The sequence below is a fragment of the Scyliorhinus torazame genome, chromosome 21 (genome assembly GCF_047496885.1).
Source record: "Scyliorhinus torazame isolate Kashiwa2021f chromosome 21, sScyTor2.1, whole genome shotgun sequence".
In the NCBI taxonomy this organism is placed as follows: Eukaryota; Metazoa; Chordata; class Chondrichthyes; order Carcharhiniformes; family Scyliorhinidae; genus Scyliorhinus; species Scyliorhinus torazame.
In genome coordinates, this window is record NC_092727.1 from 369,203 (window position 1) to 384,828 (window position 15,626).

The 15,626-nt window shown below is 48.8% G+C and overlaps 1 protein-coding gene across 1 annotated transcript in view; it reads left to right on the top strand.

Moving 5' to 3' along the window:
- LOC140398080 (tubulin-specific chaperone cofactor E-like protein) overlaps positions 1 to 14,572 on the top strand; it is a 93,383-nt gene extending 78,811 nt beyond the window's left edge. The window contains exon 8 of the mRNA XM_072486288.1: positions 14,208 to 14,572. Within this exon, the coding sequence (XP_072342389.1) occupies positions 14,208 to 14,532 (325 nt within the window). The 3' untranslated portion in view covers positions 14,533 to 14,572. The remainder of the gene's footprint in view (positions 1 to 14,207) is intronic.
- Positions 14,573 to 15,626: the final 1,054 nt, after the last annotated feature.

Sequence of the window (15,626 nt, forward strand, 5' to 3'; positions counted from 1 at the left end):
TCCAGTGCTGGGCATGCCCAGAACATATGGGTGTGATTTGCTGGACTCCCTGAGCACCTAACACACCTGTCCTCACCCCCAAAGAACCAGCTCATCCTTGTCCCGGTCATGTGTGCCCTGTGCAGCACCTTAAACTGTATGAGGCTGAGCCCTCCCTAGGGCATCTGCCCACGTCCCCTCTTCGATCTCCTCTCCCAACTCCTCCTCCCACTTACCTTTCAAACCTTTCAACTCCACCACCGAGGCCTCCTCCTCCTGCATCACCTGGTAAGTTTCCGAGATCTTCCACACTCTCCCCCCCCCCCCCCCCCCCCCCCCCCCCGCCCCCCGAGAGCACCCTGTCCTGTACTGTGTGTGGCAGTAGCCGTGGGAATTCCGGCACCTGCCGTCTGGCAAACGCCCTTACCTGTAAGTACCTGAAGGTGTTCCCCGGGGGGAGCCCGTACTTCTCCTCCAGCTCACCCAAGCTCGCGAACTTCCCGTCCACAAACAGGTCCCCCAACTCTCGTATCCCTGTCCTGTGCCACCCCGAAAACCCTCCACCTGTTCTTCCTGGGGCGAACCGGTGGTTCCCCCATAATGGGGTCCACGCCGAGGCCCCAACTTCCCCCCTATGCCGCCTCCACTGCCCCCAAATTTTGAGGGCCGCCACCACCGCCGGGCTCGTGGTATACCTCTTTGGAGGGAGCGGCAGTGGCGCCGTTGCCAGCGCCCCCAGACTCTTACCCACACAGGACGCCATCTCCAGCCTCTTCCATGAAGCCCCCTCCCCCTCCATCACCCACTTGCGCACCATCGTCGCATTGTCGGCCCAGTAGTACCCACAGAGGTTGGGCAGCGCCAGGCCCCCCCCTATCTCTACTCTGCTCCAGGAACACCCTTCGCACCCTCTGAGTCCCTCGTGCCCACACAAACCCCATTATACTCCTGTTAACCCGCTTGAAAAAAGCCTACGGGATAAACACGGGGAGGCACTGGAACAGGAACAAAATCCTTGGGAGCACCGTCATTTTGATTGACTGCACCCTACCCGCCAAGGACAGCGGCAACGCATCCCACCTCTTGAACTCCTCCATTTGCTCCACCAGCCTTGTAAAGTTAAGCCTATGCAGGGCCCCCCAGCTCCTGGCCACCTGGACCCCCAAATATCTGAAGCTCCTCTCTGCCCTTTTTAGTGGGAGCTCACCAATCTCCCTCTCCTGGTCCCCTAGCTGAACTACGAACAGCTCGCTCTTCCCCATATTGAGCTTGTACCCCGAAAAGTCCCCGAATTCCCTAAGGATCCTCATTACCTCTGGCATTCCTCCCACCGGGTCCGCCACATACAGCAGCAGGTCGTCCGCATAAAGCGACACCCTATGCTCCTCCCCACCCCGCACCAACCCCCTCCAGTTCCTCGACTCTCTCAGTGCCATAGCCAGGGGTTCAATCGCCAGTGCAAAGAGCAGGGGGGACAGGGAACAACCCTGTCTCGTCCCTCGGTGCAACCAAAAGTACTCGGACCTCCTCCTATTTGTGGCCACACTCGCCATCGGGACCTCATACAACAGCCTAACCCACTTGACAAACCCCTCCCCAAACCCGAACCTCTTCAGCACCTCCCGCAAGTACCTCCACTCTACCCTATCGAAGGCTTTCTCAGCGTCCATCGCCACCACTATCTCTGCCTGCCCCTCCCTCGCCGGCATCATGATAACGTTCAAAAGCCTCCGCACATTCGCGTTCAACTGTCTCCCCTTCACAAACCCCGTCTGGTCTTCATGGATGATCTGCGGCACACAATCCTCGTGGCTAAGACCTTCGCCAGCACCTTGGCATCTACATTTAGCAAGGAAATCGGTCTGCAAGACCCACATTGCAGGGGATCCTTGTCCCGCTTCAGAATCAAGGAGATCAATGCCCGGGACATCGTCGGGGGTAAAGCGCCCCCGCTCCCTTGCCTCATTGAAGGTCCTAACTAACAGCGGGCCTACCAGGTCCATATATTTTTTATAGAACTCAACCGGGAAACCGTCCGGCCCCGGTGCCTTCCCCGCCTGCATGCTCCCTATCCCTTTGATCAGCTCCTCCAGCCCAATCTGGGCCCCCAGTCCCGCCACCAGTCCCTCTTCCACCTTTGGAAACCTCAATTGGTCCAGGAAACGGCCCATCCCTCCCTCCTCCCGTGGGGGCTCGGATCGGTACAATTCCTCGTAGAAGTCCCTGAAGACCCCATTGATGCCAACCCCACTCCGCACCATGCTCCCTCCCCTGTTCTTAACTCCCCCGATCTCCCTAGCTGCGTCCCGCTTCCGAAGCTGATGCGCCAGCATCTGGCTTGCCTTTTCCCCATACTCGTAGACCGCCCCCTGGGCCTTCCTCCACTGCACCTCCGTCTTCCTGGTGTTCACCAGGTCGAATTCGGCCTGGAGGCTGCGCCTCTTCCTCAACAATCCTTCCTCAGGCTCTTCCGCATACCTCCTGTCTACCCTCACCATCTCCCCCACCAACCTCTCCCTCTCCCCCTGCTCCTAACCCTAACCCTGCCCCAGCTCCGCTTCTTGTGGGCCCTAATGGAGATCAGCTCTCCCCTCACCACCGCCTTCAGTGTCTCCCATACCATCCCCACTCGGATCTCCCCATTGTCGTTGGTCTCCAAGTACCTCTCTATGCTTCCTCGGACCCGCTCGCTCACCTCCTCGTCCGCCAACAGCCCCACCTCCAAGCGCCACAGCGGGCGCTGGTCCCTCTCCTCCCCCATCTCCAAGTCCACCCAATGCAGGGCGTGGTCCGAAATGGCTATTGCCGAATACTCGGTATCCTCTACTCTCGCTATCAGCGCTCTACTCAAAATGAAAAAGTCGATTCGAGAATAAGCCTTATGGACATGTGAGAAGAATGAAAATGCCCTAGCCCCCGGCCTTGCAAATCTCCAAGGGTCCACCCCTCCCATTTGGTCCATAAATCCCCTCAGCACTCTAGCCTCCGCCGGCTTCCTACCCGTCCTAGACCTGGAGCGATCCAGTGCCGGATCCAACACCGTGTTCAAGTCTCCCCCCATTATCAGGCCCCCCACTTTCCAAGTCTGGGATCCGACCCAACATACGCCGCATAAAACCCGCATCGACCCAGTTCGGAGCATACACATTGACCAGTACCACCCTCTCTCCCTGCAACTTACCACTTACCATTACGTACCTACCGCCATTATCTGCCACAATGCTCGACGCCTCGAATGACACCTTCTTTCCCACCAAGATCGCCACCTCTTGATTTTTGGCATCTAGCCCCGAGTGAAACACCTGACCTACCACCCTTTCCTCAGTCTTACCTGGTCTGCCACCTTCAGGTGTGTCTCCTGGAGCATAACCACATCCGCCTTGAGCCCCTTCAGGTGCGCGAACACGCGGGCCCACTTAACCGGCCCATTCAGTCCCCTTACATTCCAGGTTATCAGCCGGATCAGGGGGCTACCCGCCCCCCTCCCCCACCGACTAGCCATGACCCCTCCTCAGCCAGCCACGCGCCCGCACCCCACACCCGGCCCGTTCCCCACAGCGGCATACCCCCGTCTCGACCCCCCCCCCCCACTCGCTCCAGCTCCTCCTTGACCTTAGCTGCAGCAACTCGATTCCCCCCCCCCCCCCCCCTCCCCCCTCCACCCCGGCTAGGACGCATCCTAGCTGGTTTACTCCCCCCATTGCACTTCCACAAGTCAGCTGACTCCTGCTGACCCCGGCCACTCTCGACTCCTCCCATTGTGTGGCACACCCTCCTCTCCCGCTCCCCATCCACAGGCTCTCCCTCTCCCCCCTCTGCTCTAAGCGCGGGAAACAATCCACGCTTCCCCGCCCCGGCCCGGTCCCCCCCAGTCTTCGGCGCGGGAAAAAAGCCCGCGCTCTCCACCTACCAGGCCCCGCCACCAACCAAAACAGTGCCCAACCCACCCCATCCACCCTCCCCAACCCGAAAGAGAAAAACACAGAGAAAAAGAAACCCAAAACAATGCAAAAGCACCCCCCCCCCCCCCCCACCAAACACAAAATAGGCATAACATATCCACCGCAGTCCCCAATCGCCCATCCCGACCCTCAGTCTGTGTCCAGCTTCTCGGCCTGAACAAAGGCCCACGCCTCCTCCGGAGACTCAAAATAATGGTGCCGGTCCTTGTAGGTAACCCACAGTCGCGCTGGCTGCAACATGCCAAACTTCACCCCCTTCCTGTGCAGCACCGCCTTCGCTCGATTGTACCCGGCCCTCCTCTTCGCCACCTCCGCACTCCAGTCCTGATATATCCAAACCTCCGCGTTCTCCCACATGCTGCTCCTCTCCTTCTTGGCCCACCTGAGCACACACTCCCGATCGACGAACCGATGGAACCGCACCAGCACCGCCCGCGGAGGCTCGTTAGCCTTGGGCCTCCTCGCCAACACTCTATGGGCCCCTTCCAGCTCCAGGGGTCCCTGGAAGGACCCCGCTCCCATCAGCGAGTTTAACATGGTGACCACATAGGCCCCCACGTCCGGCCCCTCCAGCCCTTCCGGGAGGCCCAGAATCCGCAGATTCTTCCGCCTCGACCGACTCTCCATCTCCTCGAACCGCTCCTGCCATTTCTTGTGGAGCGCCTCGTGCGCCTCCACCTTTATCACCAGGCCGAAGATCTCGTCCTCATTGTCAGAGATCTTTTGTTGAGCCTCTCGGATCGCCAGCCCCCTGGGCCGTCTGTGTCTCCAGCAGCTTATCAATAGAAGCCTTCATCGGCTCTAGCAGGTCCGTTTTAATCTCTCTGAGGCAGCGCTGGATACCCTCCTGTTGCTCCTCCGCCCACTGCCTCCACGCTGCCTGGTCTCCGCCCGCCGCCATTTTGTCCTTCCCTCCCTTCTTCGGGTCCACCGCCACCTTTTTTTGTCGCCCCGCTCCTAGTTAAAGCCATATACTGACGGAGAGCTATTATTAACTCCTTCCCACACAGGGAAACATCGAAAAAGTGCCCTTGGGGGCCCTGAAAAGAGCCCAAAAGTCCGTTTTTGCGGGAGCCGCCGAATGTGCGAATTAGCTCCGCATAGCCGCAACCGGAAGTCTCAAGAGGGAATCCTTTTGGCAGTGTTCGCTTCACCAATCTGCCCCCAAAAGTCTGTGGAAACTCCTGAAAAAGGTCTGGGAGTCCGTTCCAGACAGGAGCTGCCGAATGCGCGACCTACTCCTCCATGGCTGCCACCGGAAGCCTCGTCCCCGCTTCTTCAATGGCCTTGGTAGATCTTTTCACAGTTGTTCCCTCTACTGCTAGAATTCACCTTTAATAAAGGCCCTCAAGTCAGCTTGCAGCCTTTGAGCTTGCCCTTCCCCCGCCTGCATGCTGGAAGAGGATTTTGTCTATCCTGCAGCTACAGCCAAATCTTTTACTGTTTCTGCCGGGTCTGGTAACCAAGAGACATACCATTCCTGGGGGACACTGTCGGGGGAATGTCACAGTCTTCTTCCCACACCGGGAAATGTCGACAAAATGCCATTGGGGGCCCTGTACAGAGCCCAAAAGTCCGTTCCAAGCGGGAGCTGCCAAACATGCGACTTAGCTCTGCATAGCCACACCCGGAAGTCCCTTAAGAAGAAATTAATCTACACTATATCATTCTACCGTAATCCATGTACCTATCCAATAGCTGCTTGAAGGTCCCTAATGTTTCCGACTCAACTACTTCCACACGCAGTGCATTCCATGCCACCACTATTCTCTGGGTAAAGAACCTACCTCTGACATCCCCCCCTATATTTAGGGGAGATTTAAATGGCAATAGAACAATTACTAATCTCTGTTGGAAAATTTGAGGGCAGTGGTTATGATCTAAAATTATTTAAATGAATGTTGAGTCTTGGAATGCTGTAAAGTGCCTCGGTAAAAAACTGGGTCATTGCTCCTTGAGTATGTTGCATTTCATTGGTAAAACCTCGGAGGCCAAGGTCAGAGTGTGATTGAGGCAGGAGAACTAAAGTGACCAGTTACCAGGGGCTGGGGCTGGGTCGTCCCCCCCCCCCCCCCCCCCCCCGCCTTCCGCAAGAACGACACGGGCGGGATGCGGACCATGTAACGGTCCATTGACCTCGGGCGGGAATTTCCAATCTCTGGGCGGGTACGGCCAGAAAATCCCACCCCAAATGTTCAATGTTGCACTTGCAGAATGAATGGAGACTTGTACTGTAAAAAAGAGCATGAAGTAGTAGCATTTTTATTATAGCCTCAGCCGATATCCTACTCCAGGAACCTCAGCCCCCTTTACCCTCCCCCTATCACGGTATTCTTTAACATCATAGTAAATTATTTCCATCTCTGATATAGATCAACCATCAATTGAGCAGATGTTATCTTGGTGGTCAGATATTGAGGATTCCATCTAAATCTACTTTAAATTAGGTTACTCGTGCTAGAGAAGGTGGTCTTCACCAACTTTACAGAGTCTGGAAGAGGATCGGGTGTTATTACCTACTCATGAGCTTGGTTTATTCCCATGTATGTTCTGAATTTTAAAAATCATATTAAGCTTGTTCCTACCTGAAGACCACTTACTTGTATTGTCGTGGAGCTTGAATGTATCTAATCTATCAAGGAAGCCCTATATCCATAGGGATCATTTCCAGAAGAGATAATCTGGAGGAATTTATCCTGCTTCCAAAGCACCTGTGTATCAATTTAACATTAATACCTAACATTGGATTGAATCAACCATTTGATCTCAACAACCCTTATAACCAACTTTGATTCTGTCCTTGATATCACAGACGTTTAGCTGGATCTTGATGTTGGAGCATTGTCATTTTATCTGTGGGGAAAAAAGACCACTTAAATCAGCTAGAGTTTTTTGAGATCCTGAAGAGAAGTGAAAGTTGATCGAGGTGACTTGTTCGTTATAATAAATGGTTCAATTCTCCGGTTCCTCAAGTCAAAATTTATAAAATCAGGAATAAGGTCGGCAGTTTGGCTGATCTTTCTCATGAACAAAGAACAAAGAAATGTACAGCACAGGAACAGGCCCTTCGGCCCTCCAAGCCCGTGCCGACCATGCTGCCCGACTAAACTACAATCTTCTGCACTTCCTGGGTCCATATCCCTCTATTCCCATCCTATTCATGTATTTGTCAAGATGCCCCTTAAATGTCACTATCGTCCCTGCTTCCACCACCTCCTCCGGTAGCGAGTTCCAGGCACCCACTACCCTCTGTGGAAAAATCTTGCCTCGTACATCTACTCTAAACCTTGCCCCTCTCACTTTAAACCTATGCCCCCTAGTAATTGACCCCTCTACCCTGGGGAAAAGCCTCTGACTATCCACTCTGTCCATGCCCCTCATAATTTTGTATACCTCTATCAGGTCGCCCCTCAACCTCCGTCATTCCAGTGAGAACAAACCGAGTTTATTCAACCGCTCCTCATAGCTAATGCCCTCCATACCAGGCAACATTCTGGTAAATCTCTTCTGCACCCTCTCTAAAGCCTCCACATCCTTCTGGTAGTGTGGCAACCAGAATTGAACACTATACTCCAAGTATGGCCTAACTAAGGTTCTATGCAGCTGCAACATGACTTGCCAATTCTTATACTCAATGCCCCGGCCAATGAAGGCAAGCATGCCATATGCCTTCTTGACTACCTTCTCCACCTGTGTTGCCCCTTTCAGTGACCTGTGGACCTGTACACCTAGATCTCTCTGACTTTCAATACTCTACCATTCACTGTATATTCCCTACCTGCATTAGACCTTCCAAAATGCATTACCTCACATTTGTCCAGATTAAACTCCATCTGCCATCTCTCCGCCCAAGTCTCCAAACAATCTAAATCCTGCTTTTTCCTCTGACAGTCCTCATCGCTATCCGCAATTCCACCAACCTTTGTGTTGTCTGCTAACTTACTAATCAGACCAGTTACATTTTCCTCCAAATCATTTATATATACTACAAACAGCAACGGTCCCAGCACTGATACCTGCGGAACACCACTGGTCACAGCCCTCCAATTAGAAAAGCATCCTTCCATTGCTACTCTCTGCCTTCTATGACCTGGCCAGTTCTGTATCCACCTTGCCAGCTCACCCCTGATCCCATGTGATTTCACCTTTTGTACTAGTCTACCATGAGGGACCTTGTCAAAGGCCTTACTGAAGTCCATATAGACAACATCCACTGCCCTACCTGCATCAATCATCTTTGTGACCTCCTCGAAAAACTCTATCAAGTTAGTGAGACACGACCTTCCCTTCACAAAACCGTGCTGCCTCTCACTAATACGTCCATTTGCTTCCAAATGGGAGTGGATCCTGTCTCAAAGAATTCTCTCCAGTAATTTCCCTACCACTGAAGTAAGGCTCACCGGCCTGTAGTTCCCTGAATTATCCTTGCTACCCTTCTTAAACAGAGGAATAACATTGGCTATTCTCCAGTACTCCGGGACATCACCTGAAGACAGTGAGGATCCAAAGATTTCTGTCAAGGCCTCAGCAATTTCCTCTCCAGCCTCCTTCAGTATTCTGGGGTAGATCCCATCAGGCCCTGGGGACTTATTTACCTTAATATTTTTTAAGATGCCCAACACCTCATCTTTTTGGATCTCAATGTGACCCAGGCTAGCTACACACCCTTCTCCAGACTCAACATCTACCAATTCCTTCTCTTTGGTGAATACTGATGCAAAGTATTCATTTAGTACCTCGCCCATTTCCTCTGGCTCCACACATAGATTCCCTTGCCTATCTTTCAGTGGGCCAACCCTTTCCCTGGCTACCCTCTTGCTTTTTATGTACGTATAAAAAGCCTTGGGATTTTCCTTAACCCTATTTGCCAATGACTTTTCATGACCCCTTCTAGCCCTCCTGAATCCTTGCTGAAGTTCCTACCTACCTTCCTTATATTCCACACAGGCGTCGTCTGTTCCCAGCCTTTTAGCCTAACAAATGCCTCCTTTTTCTTTTTGACGAGGTCTACAATATCTCTCATTGTCCAAGGTTCCTGAAAATTGCCGTATTTATCCTTCTTCCTCACAGGAACATGCCGGGCCTGAATTCCTTTCAACTGACACTTGAAAGCCTCCCACATGTCAGATGTTGATTTGCCCTCAAACATCCGCCCCCAATCTAGGTTCTTTAGTTCCCGCCTAATATTGTTATAATTAGCCTTCCCCCAATTTAGCACATTCACCCTAGGACCACTCTTATCCTTGTCCACCAGCACTTTAAAACTTACTGAATTGTGGTCACAGTTACCAAAATGCTCCCCTACTGAAACTTCTACCACCTGGCCGGGCTCATTCCCCAATACCAGGTCCAGTACCGTCCCTTCCCTAGTTGGACTGTCTACATATTGTTTTAAGAAGCCCTGCTGGATGCTCCTTACAAACTCTGCCCCGTCTAAGCCCCTGGCACTAAGTGAGTCCCAGTCAATATTGGGGAAGTTGAAGTCTCCCATCACCACAACACTGTTGTTTTTACTCTTTTCCAAAATCTGTCTACCTATCTGCTCCTCTATCTCCCGCTGGCTGTTGGGAGGCCTGTATTAAACACCCAACATTGTGACTGCACCCTTCTTATTCCTGATCTCTACCCATATAGCCTCACTGCCCTCTGAGGTGTCCTCCCGTAGTACAGCTGTGATATCCTCCCTAACCAGTAGCGCAACTCCGCCACCCCTTTTACATCCCCCTCTATCCCGCCTGAAACATCGAAATCCTGGAACGTTTAGCTGCCAATCCTGCCCATCTCTCAACCAGGTCTCTGTAATGGCAACAACATCATAGTTCCAAGTACTAATCCAAGCTCTAAGTTCATCTGCCTCACCCGTAATACCTCTTGCATTAAAACATATGCACTTCAGGCCACCAGACCCGCTGTGTTCAGCAACTTCTCCCCGTCTGCTCTGCCTCAGAGCCACACTGTCCCTATTTCCTAGTTCTCCCTCAATGCTCTCACCTTCTGACCTATTGCTCCCGTGCCCACCCCCCTGCCATACTAGTTTCAACCCTCCCGTGTGACACTAGCAAACCTCGCGGTTTGAAAGTTAATAAAGTTTTGATATGGACGCAAGGACATTAAACAATGCTATAATTAGGAGCAACTTGTATTTGATCTCTAAAAGGAAGGGATGTACAATGAGCTGCTGGGTAGTAGGGTTAATATCTATAAAGCATGACATCATTGGGCTGAATGGTATGATCTGTGTTTGCCACAAACTGATTTTGTTTTGTTCTCTGCCAAACGAGAGCTTTTTATCAATCGCATCCTATTCATTAAACCAAGGTATAGGTATAAGACTAAGAGCATTCTTGCCTCACTTTTCCCTGGAACCTTGTTTATTTTGAACTATTAGTCCTCTTTTAACACAAACGGGCGAAGCACTCATTCCACCAACAAGGACACCTTGCATAGTAACGTCTGTATTTTGTGCACACTGTCCTATGTGCCCCTGCTCTCTCTGCAAATTTTGGAGTATACAACATTACATCTACTTCTGTGTTTTTGTTTAGATATTAAGATTGATTCAATTTAAATCCCATGTGTTTGTCGGGCTAAATGTCTTTCATGTTCATATGGTTCAAGTGATCCTTTAAATCACAGACAAAAGATTTTTTGATTTCAGTGAATAAGCTTCAGAAAATGTGCTGGTAGGATCATTGCACTTTGAGGATGTTGGTGTTGAGCTAGCAGGCTGGGAAAGTGGCAATCAGCCAAGGGACAAAGTAGGTTTGATTAACAGAATTGGAAATCACTGCTTGCTGAGGTATCATTTCAGACCCTGATTATCTCCGTTTTGAGTTGGAAAGAAAGCTCATATTGTGCAAATCTGCAAATGGTTCTCACTAGTACCAACTCTTTGTGAAGTGCTGCTGGAGTGAAAGTGAAGCCGATCAGGTTCAGATCTCCAGAGATTCTCTCAGGTGCTGGAATGTTCTTTTCAAACAACGGCTCTCTGTCCAGCTTTTGTGTGAACCTGATTCTCCCAGAACTGCTCATATTGCCTTATTCGTGGACAGGAATAGATTTGAAAACTTCATGGACCATGTTTCATTCTCTCACTCGGGGACTAATCATCAGTGTTTGTGCTACTGTCTGGACAGTTAAAATTTGTTACTAAAATTATATTCCTTTCATAAACCACAAATCAATTTGTTTTGGCATTCTACATTGACCCATTTCATCTTAATTACTATTTCTCTGAGTTTCCCTGTCTTCCTGTGGGTGTATACATAGTATCTGAAACTGTGACTTGAGGCTGTCTGTAACTACTAGTATTGGTGTACAGTGCTGATTAATTCTTGCCAGTGAGGTGCTCTTGCACAGCTCACGCTCAGACTGTCTAAGGCAGTCTCAGGTGCTTGTTCAACCATGTGCCTTTCCTCCACATTCCTGTTCAACCACATTCTCAGTCCTTGTATTTTGTGGTGAAGGCCTTCTTGCTGGATTTCCTTCTGAGCTATTTAGTTCAAATGTTAAGATTGTTTTCCCTTGTGCTGCATACCCTACCATACCCTACCATCAGGAAGAGCTGTTGTAACTTATTCTAGCAATCCCCCCCCCCCCCCCACCCCGTTAGTTTAACTAACTTGATCCAATTTCCCTTTATCGTTCTTATTTCCAAGGGATATAAATCTATGTTTGTCCAGTCTCAAAATAATAAACTAAGCCCAGGTATTAAGCTGAATAGCCCATGGATGGAGTGTCTCCTAGATCAATATATTCTTGGTAAAATGAATGCTGAAACTAATATGTATTTACATTGAGGTCTGTTTTCTTGAGTTGATCAAGAAACTGCTCCTATTGGTGGAAGGAGCAAAGACCAGAGAACAGATTTCATGTCATAGAATCATAGAATTTGCAGTGCAGAAGGAGGCCATTCGGCCCATCAAGTCTGCACCGGCCCTTGGAAAGAGCCCACACCTCCACCCTATCTCTGTAGCCCAGTAACCCCACCTGACCTTTTTGGACACGAAGGGCCATTTATCATGGCCAATCCACCTAACCTGCACATCTTTGGACTGTGGGAGGAAACCGGAGCACCCGGAGGAAACCCACGCAGACACGGGGAGACTCCACACAGACAGTGACCCAAGCCGGGAATCGAACCTGGGACCCTTGGAGCTGTGAAGCAACTGTGCTAACCACTGTGCTACCATGCTGCCCAATTGTAATTAACAAAAGAAGCAATGGCGACATGAAAACATTTTCACACAGCAAGCGGTGAGGATGTGGAATGTACAACCTGAGAGTGGTGGAGGCAGCTTCAATAAAGACATTCAAAAGAGAATTAAATTATTATTTTAAAAATAAAAATGTTCAGGGCTACAGAGAGAAGGCGTGAGAGTGACACTAGGTGAATTGCTTCTTCAGAGAACTAGTATGGCTATCTCCTGTGCTGTGATCATTCTGATTTTGTGAACAACCCTCTGTGTGATTACAGTAAAGGTACAGTTCCTCAAATCTGACTACCCGAAACCAGCATTGTCCAAGAACTGTACTTTTTTTAAAGTGAGCCATTCAAGAATACCTCATAGAGACCAGTGTACAATTGAAAATTAAATAATTTAAGCATTCAGCCCCCAAAAGATTAGGATTTTAATATTAATTTTAGTTAATGAATTAACCACAAATGCACAATAGAAGGCAAGATGCCAAAGGTGCCCTCCTGCCCGTTGCAGAATGCAGAATAGAATTAACCCTTCCATGCTGTATTATGTGCCTGTCGATTCCTGCTATTCAATTGGTCTGAACAACCCCTGACCCCACCTGACCAGCTCAGCCTGGCCTGACCCAAACCTTAGTTACAACATGGTGCCAGTCTGGCTATTTGTGCCCTGGTGCAGGTACCACTGATGAATTAAAGTATGTATGGCAAAGCACTTTCCTCTGTTACTGATGGATAAACCGTGTCCAGATCAACCCCTGGAAACTATATCTTACTTGACCTTTATAATGAAAAGATGCAGCATTGCAGGGAGATAGCCAGACTCATAGAACATAGAACATAGAAAATACAGCACAGAACAGGCCCTTCGGCCCACTATGTTGTGCCGAACCTTTGTCCTAGATTAATCATAGATTATCATTGAATTTACAGTGCAGAAGGAGGCCATTCGGCCCCTTGAGTCTGCACCAGCTCTTGGAAAGAGCACCCTACCCAAACTCAACACCTCCACCCAACACCAAGGGCAATTTGGACATTAAGGGCAATTTATCATTGGCCAATTCACCTAACCCGCACATCTTTGGACTGTGGGAGGAAACCGGAGCACCCGGAGGAAACCCACGCAGACACGGGGAGGACGTGCAGACTCCGCACAGACAATGACCCAAGCTGGAATCGAACCTGGGACCTGTGAGCACATGGAGCAGACATGCTGCAATATGCACAAGTCTGAAGCCAAGCATCACCCTGCCTCTGAAATCCCAATTATGAAGCTAAATAATCCATGGGCTGTCTCCTAAATCTTTTTTTTAAAATGAATGTTAAAACTGACATATTTAAATTGAGATCTGCTTCAGATTTGATAGAGGTATTGATGAAGGGTCTGGGCAGAATAGATAGAGAAACTGTTCTAATTGGTGGAACGATCAAAAACCAGAGATTACAGATTGAATGAAATTGGCAAAAGAAACAAAGGCGGCATGAAAACGTTTCCACACAGCGAGTGGTTAGAATCGAGAATGCACGCCTGTGTGTAACGCAGACACGTTCAATAAAGGCATTCAAAAGGAATTGGATTATCTGAAAAGGAAAAATATCCAGGGTACGGGGAGAAGGCAGGATAGTTGCAGTAAATGTATTGCTTCTCCAAGGACACAGATTGTGTCCCAAGGTTGCCAGTTTTAAGACCCTACTAGTGTCAGTTTCTTCACTTAGTGGCGAGGCACAGCAGGCCATCCATTATTAATTACTTTTGTACCTGCGACGCACCTAATAAATTGTCTAGCTGAATTTGCTCCCATCATCACATTTGCATCTCCAAAGACTCATCCAGTACGTGATCCCAAATAATGTGAATAGGGTTGGTAAACTGAATGTGAACTTAGTGTACAGCAAAATGAATTTGAAGAAGAAAATTTCTCTGGGTGAATAATCCTTGGTGAAGCCTTTGTGTTCTAAAATAATCAGTGCTAACATTTGGGCATTATCCCACTGAGTCTGAACACTGCATACAATACACAAGTTTTTTACCATCTGAAATTAACTGCTTTATGTTTATTTTCTAGATACCATGAACTGGTCACACAATATGGTGTTCTGGAACCATTAGCAGTGGTTGACCTTCGACCCCAGAGCCGTGTTAAGGTTGAAGTTCATTTTGAAGGTAAAGTTGAGGTCATGAATATTCGTCTCGATCAGACAGTGGCTGATCTGAAGAAGCAACTTCGAACTGTCGTGCAGTTACCGGCCAATAACATGCGCCTATACTACATTGATCAAGACATGGTAAAGGCTTTTGGGCCTGAAGAAATGAGATTCAGCACGCGTGCTCTTCACTCGTTTAGTATTCGAGACGGAGATGAGATTCATGTAGAACCCAAAACAAAATAGTCTTGTGAATTTACTCACAATCTTTGCACTTTTTACACAAGTATTTTGTTTGTTAATGAAAGTGTTGCCGGGTCACATGCATTTTCACAACTGCAATTGTTGAGGGGTTAGTGATCCAGTGCACAGGTACTGACTATTACTGAAGCTAATTCACAAAAAAATTGAAGTTCCTGCCATTAATGAAGAAAAACAGAAACTATACAAGGCAAACCTGTAATAACCAATCCAAGACCACCATCAGTTTGGTCAATAGAAGTATGTGCTCTAATGTGGTTATTGAAAGCAGCACTGTGAAGGATCATAAATTACTGTGCAGTGCATCAAACACAGGTTTGTACGAGGTTGTAGCCTGTATGACATTTGTTTAACTACCGATCACAATTTTTGGGAACGTAAGTCATCAGTATCGTGCAACACAATTGGGATTTTAATGTTTGCTTATTGAGAGGATATCTACGGGTGTTAGATGGAATAAGGAACAGAGTACAAAATTGTTCTTCCGCAGAGCTAAATCTAATAATAATATTAACCTTTATTATTGTCACAAGTAGACTTACGTTAACACTGCAATGTAGTTACTGTGAAAAGCCCCTGTTTGGGTACACAGAGGGACCCTGACATTGTGAAGCAACAGTGCTAACCACTGTGCTACTGTGCCGCTCAAATCTGGATATTATCATATCATCATTGCATGAAATAGTTACCTAAAAGGCAAGCCATTTATTAGTCTCACTCTCCCATCTCTCATCGGAAATATGGGAAAGATGTTAATATCCTTCATTCAAAGCAGCTTTAAATATATAGAATGCATCATGTATTTCAACAAACCTTCAAATTTTTCAAGAGTATTGGATATACACTTGTAAAGGGAAAATTTACAGGGCTATGGGGAGAGGGCAAGGGAATGGGGCTAATTGTATAACTTTCTTTTTTTATTCATTTATGTGATGTGGGAGCCGCTGTTTAGGTCACCATTTATTGCCCGTCCCTAGTTGCCTTTCAGAAGATGGTTGTGAGTTGCCTTTTTGAACTGCTGCAGTCCTTGAGGTGATGTGCTGTTAGAGAAGGAGATCCAGGATGTTGCCCCAGTGACA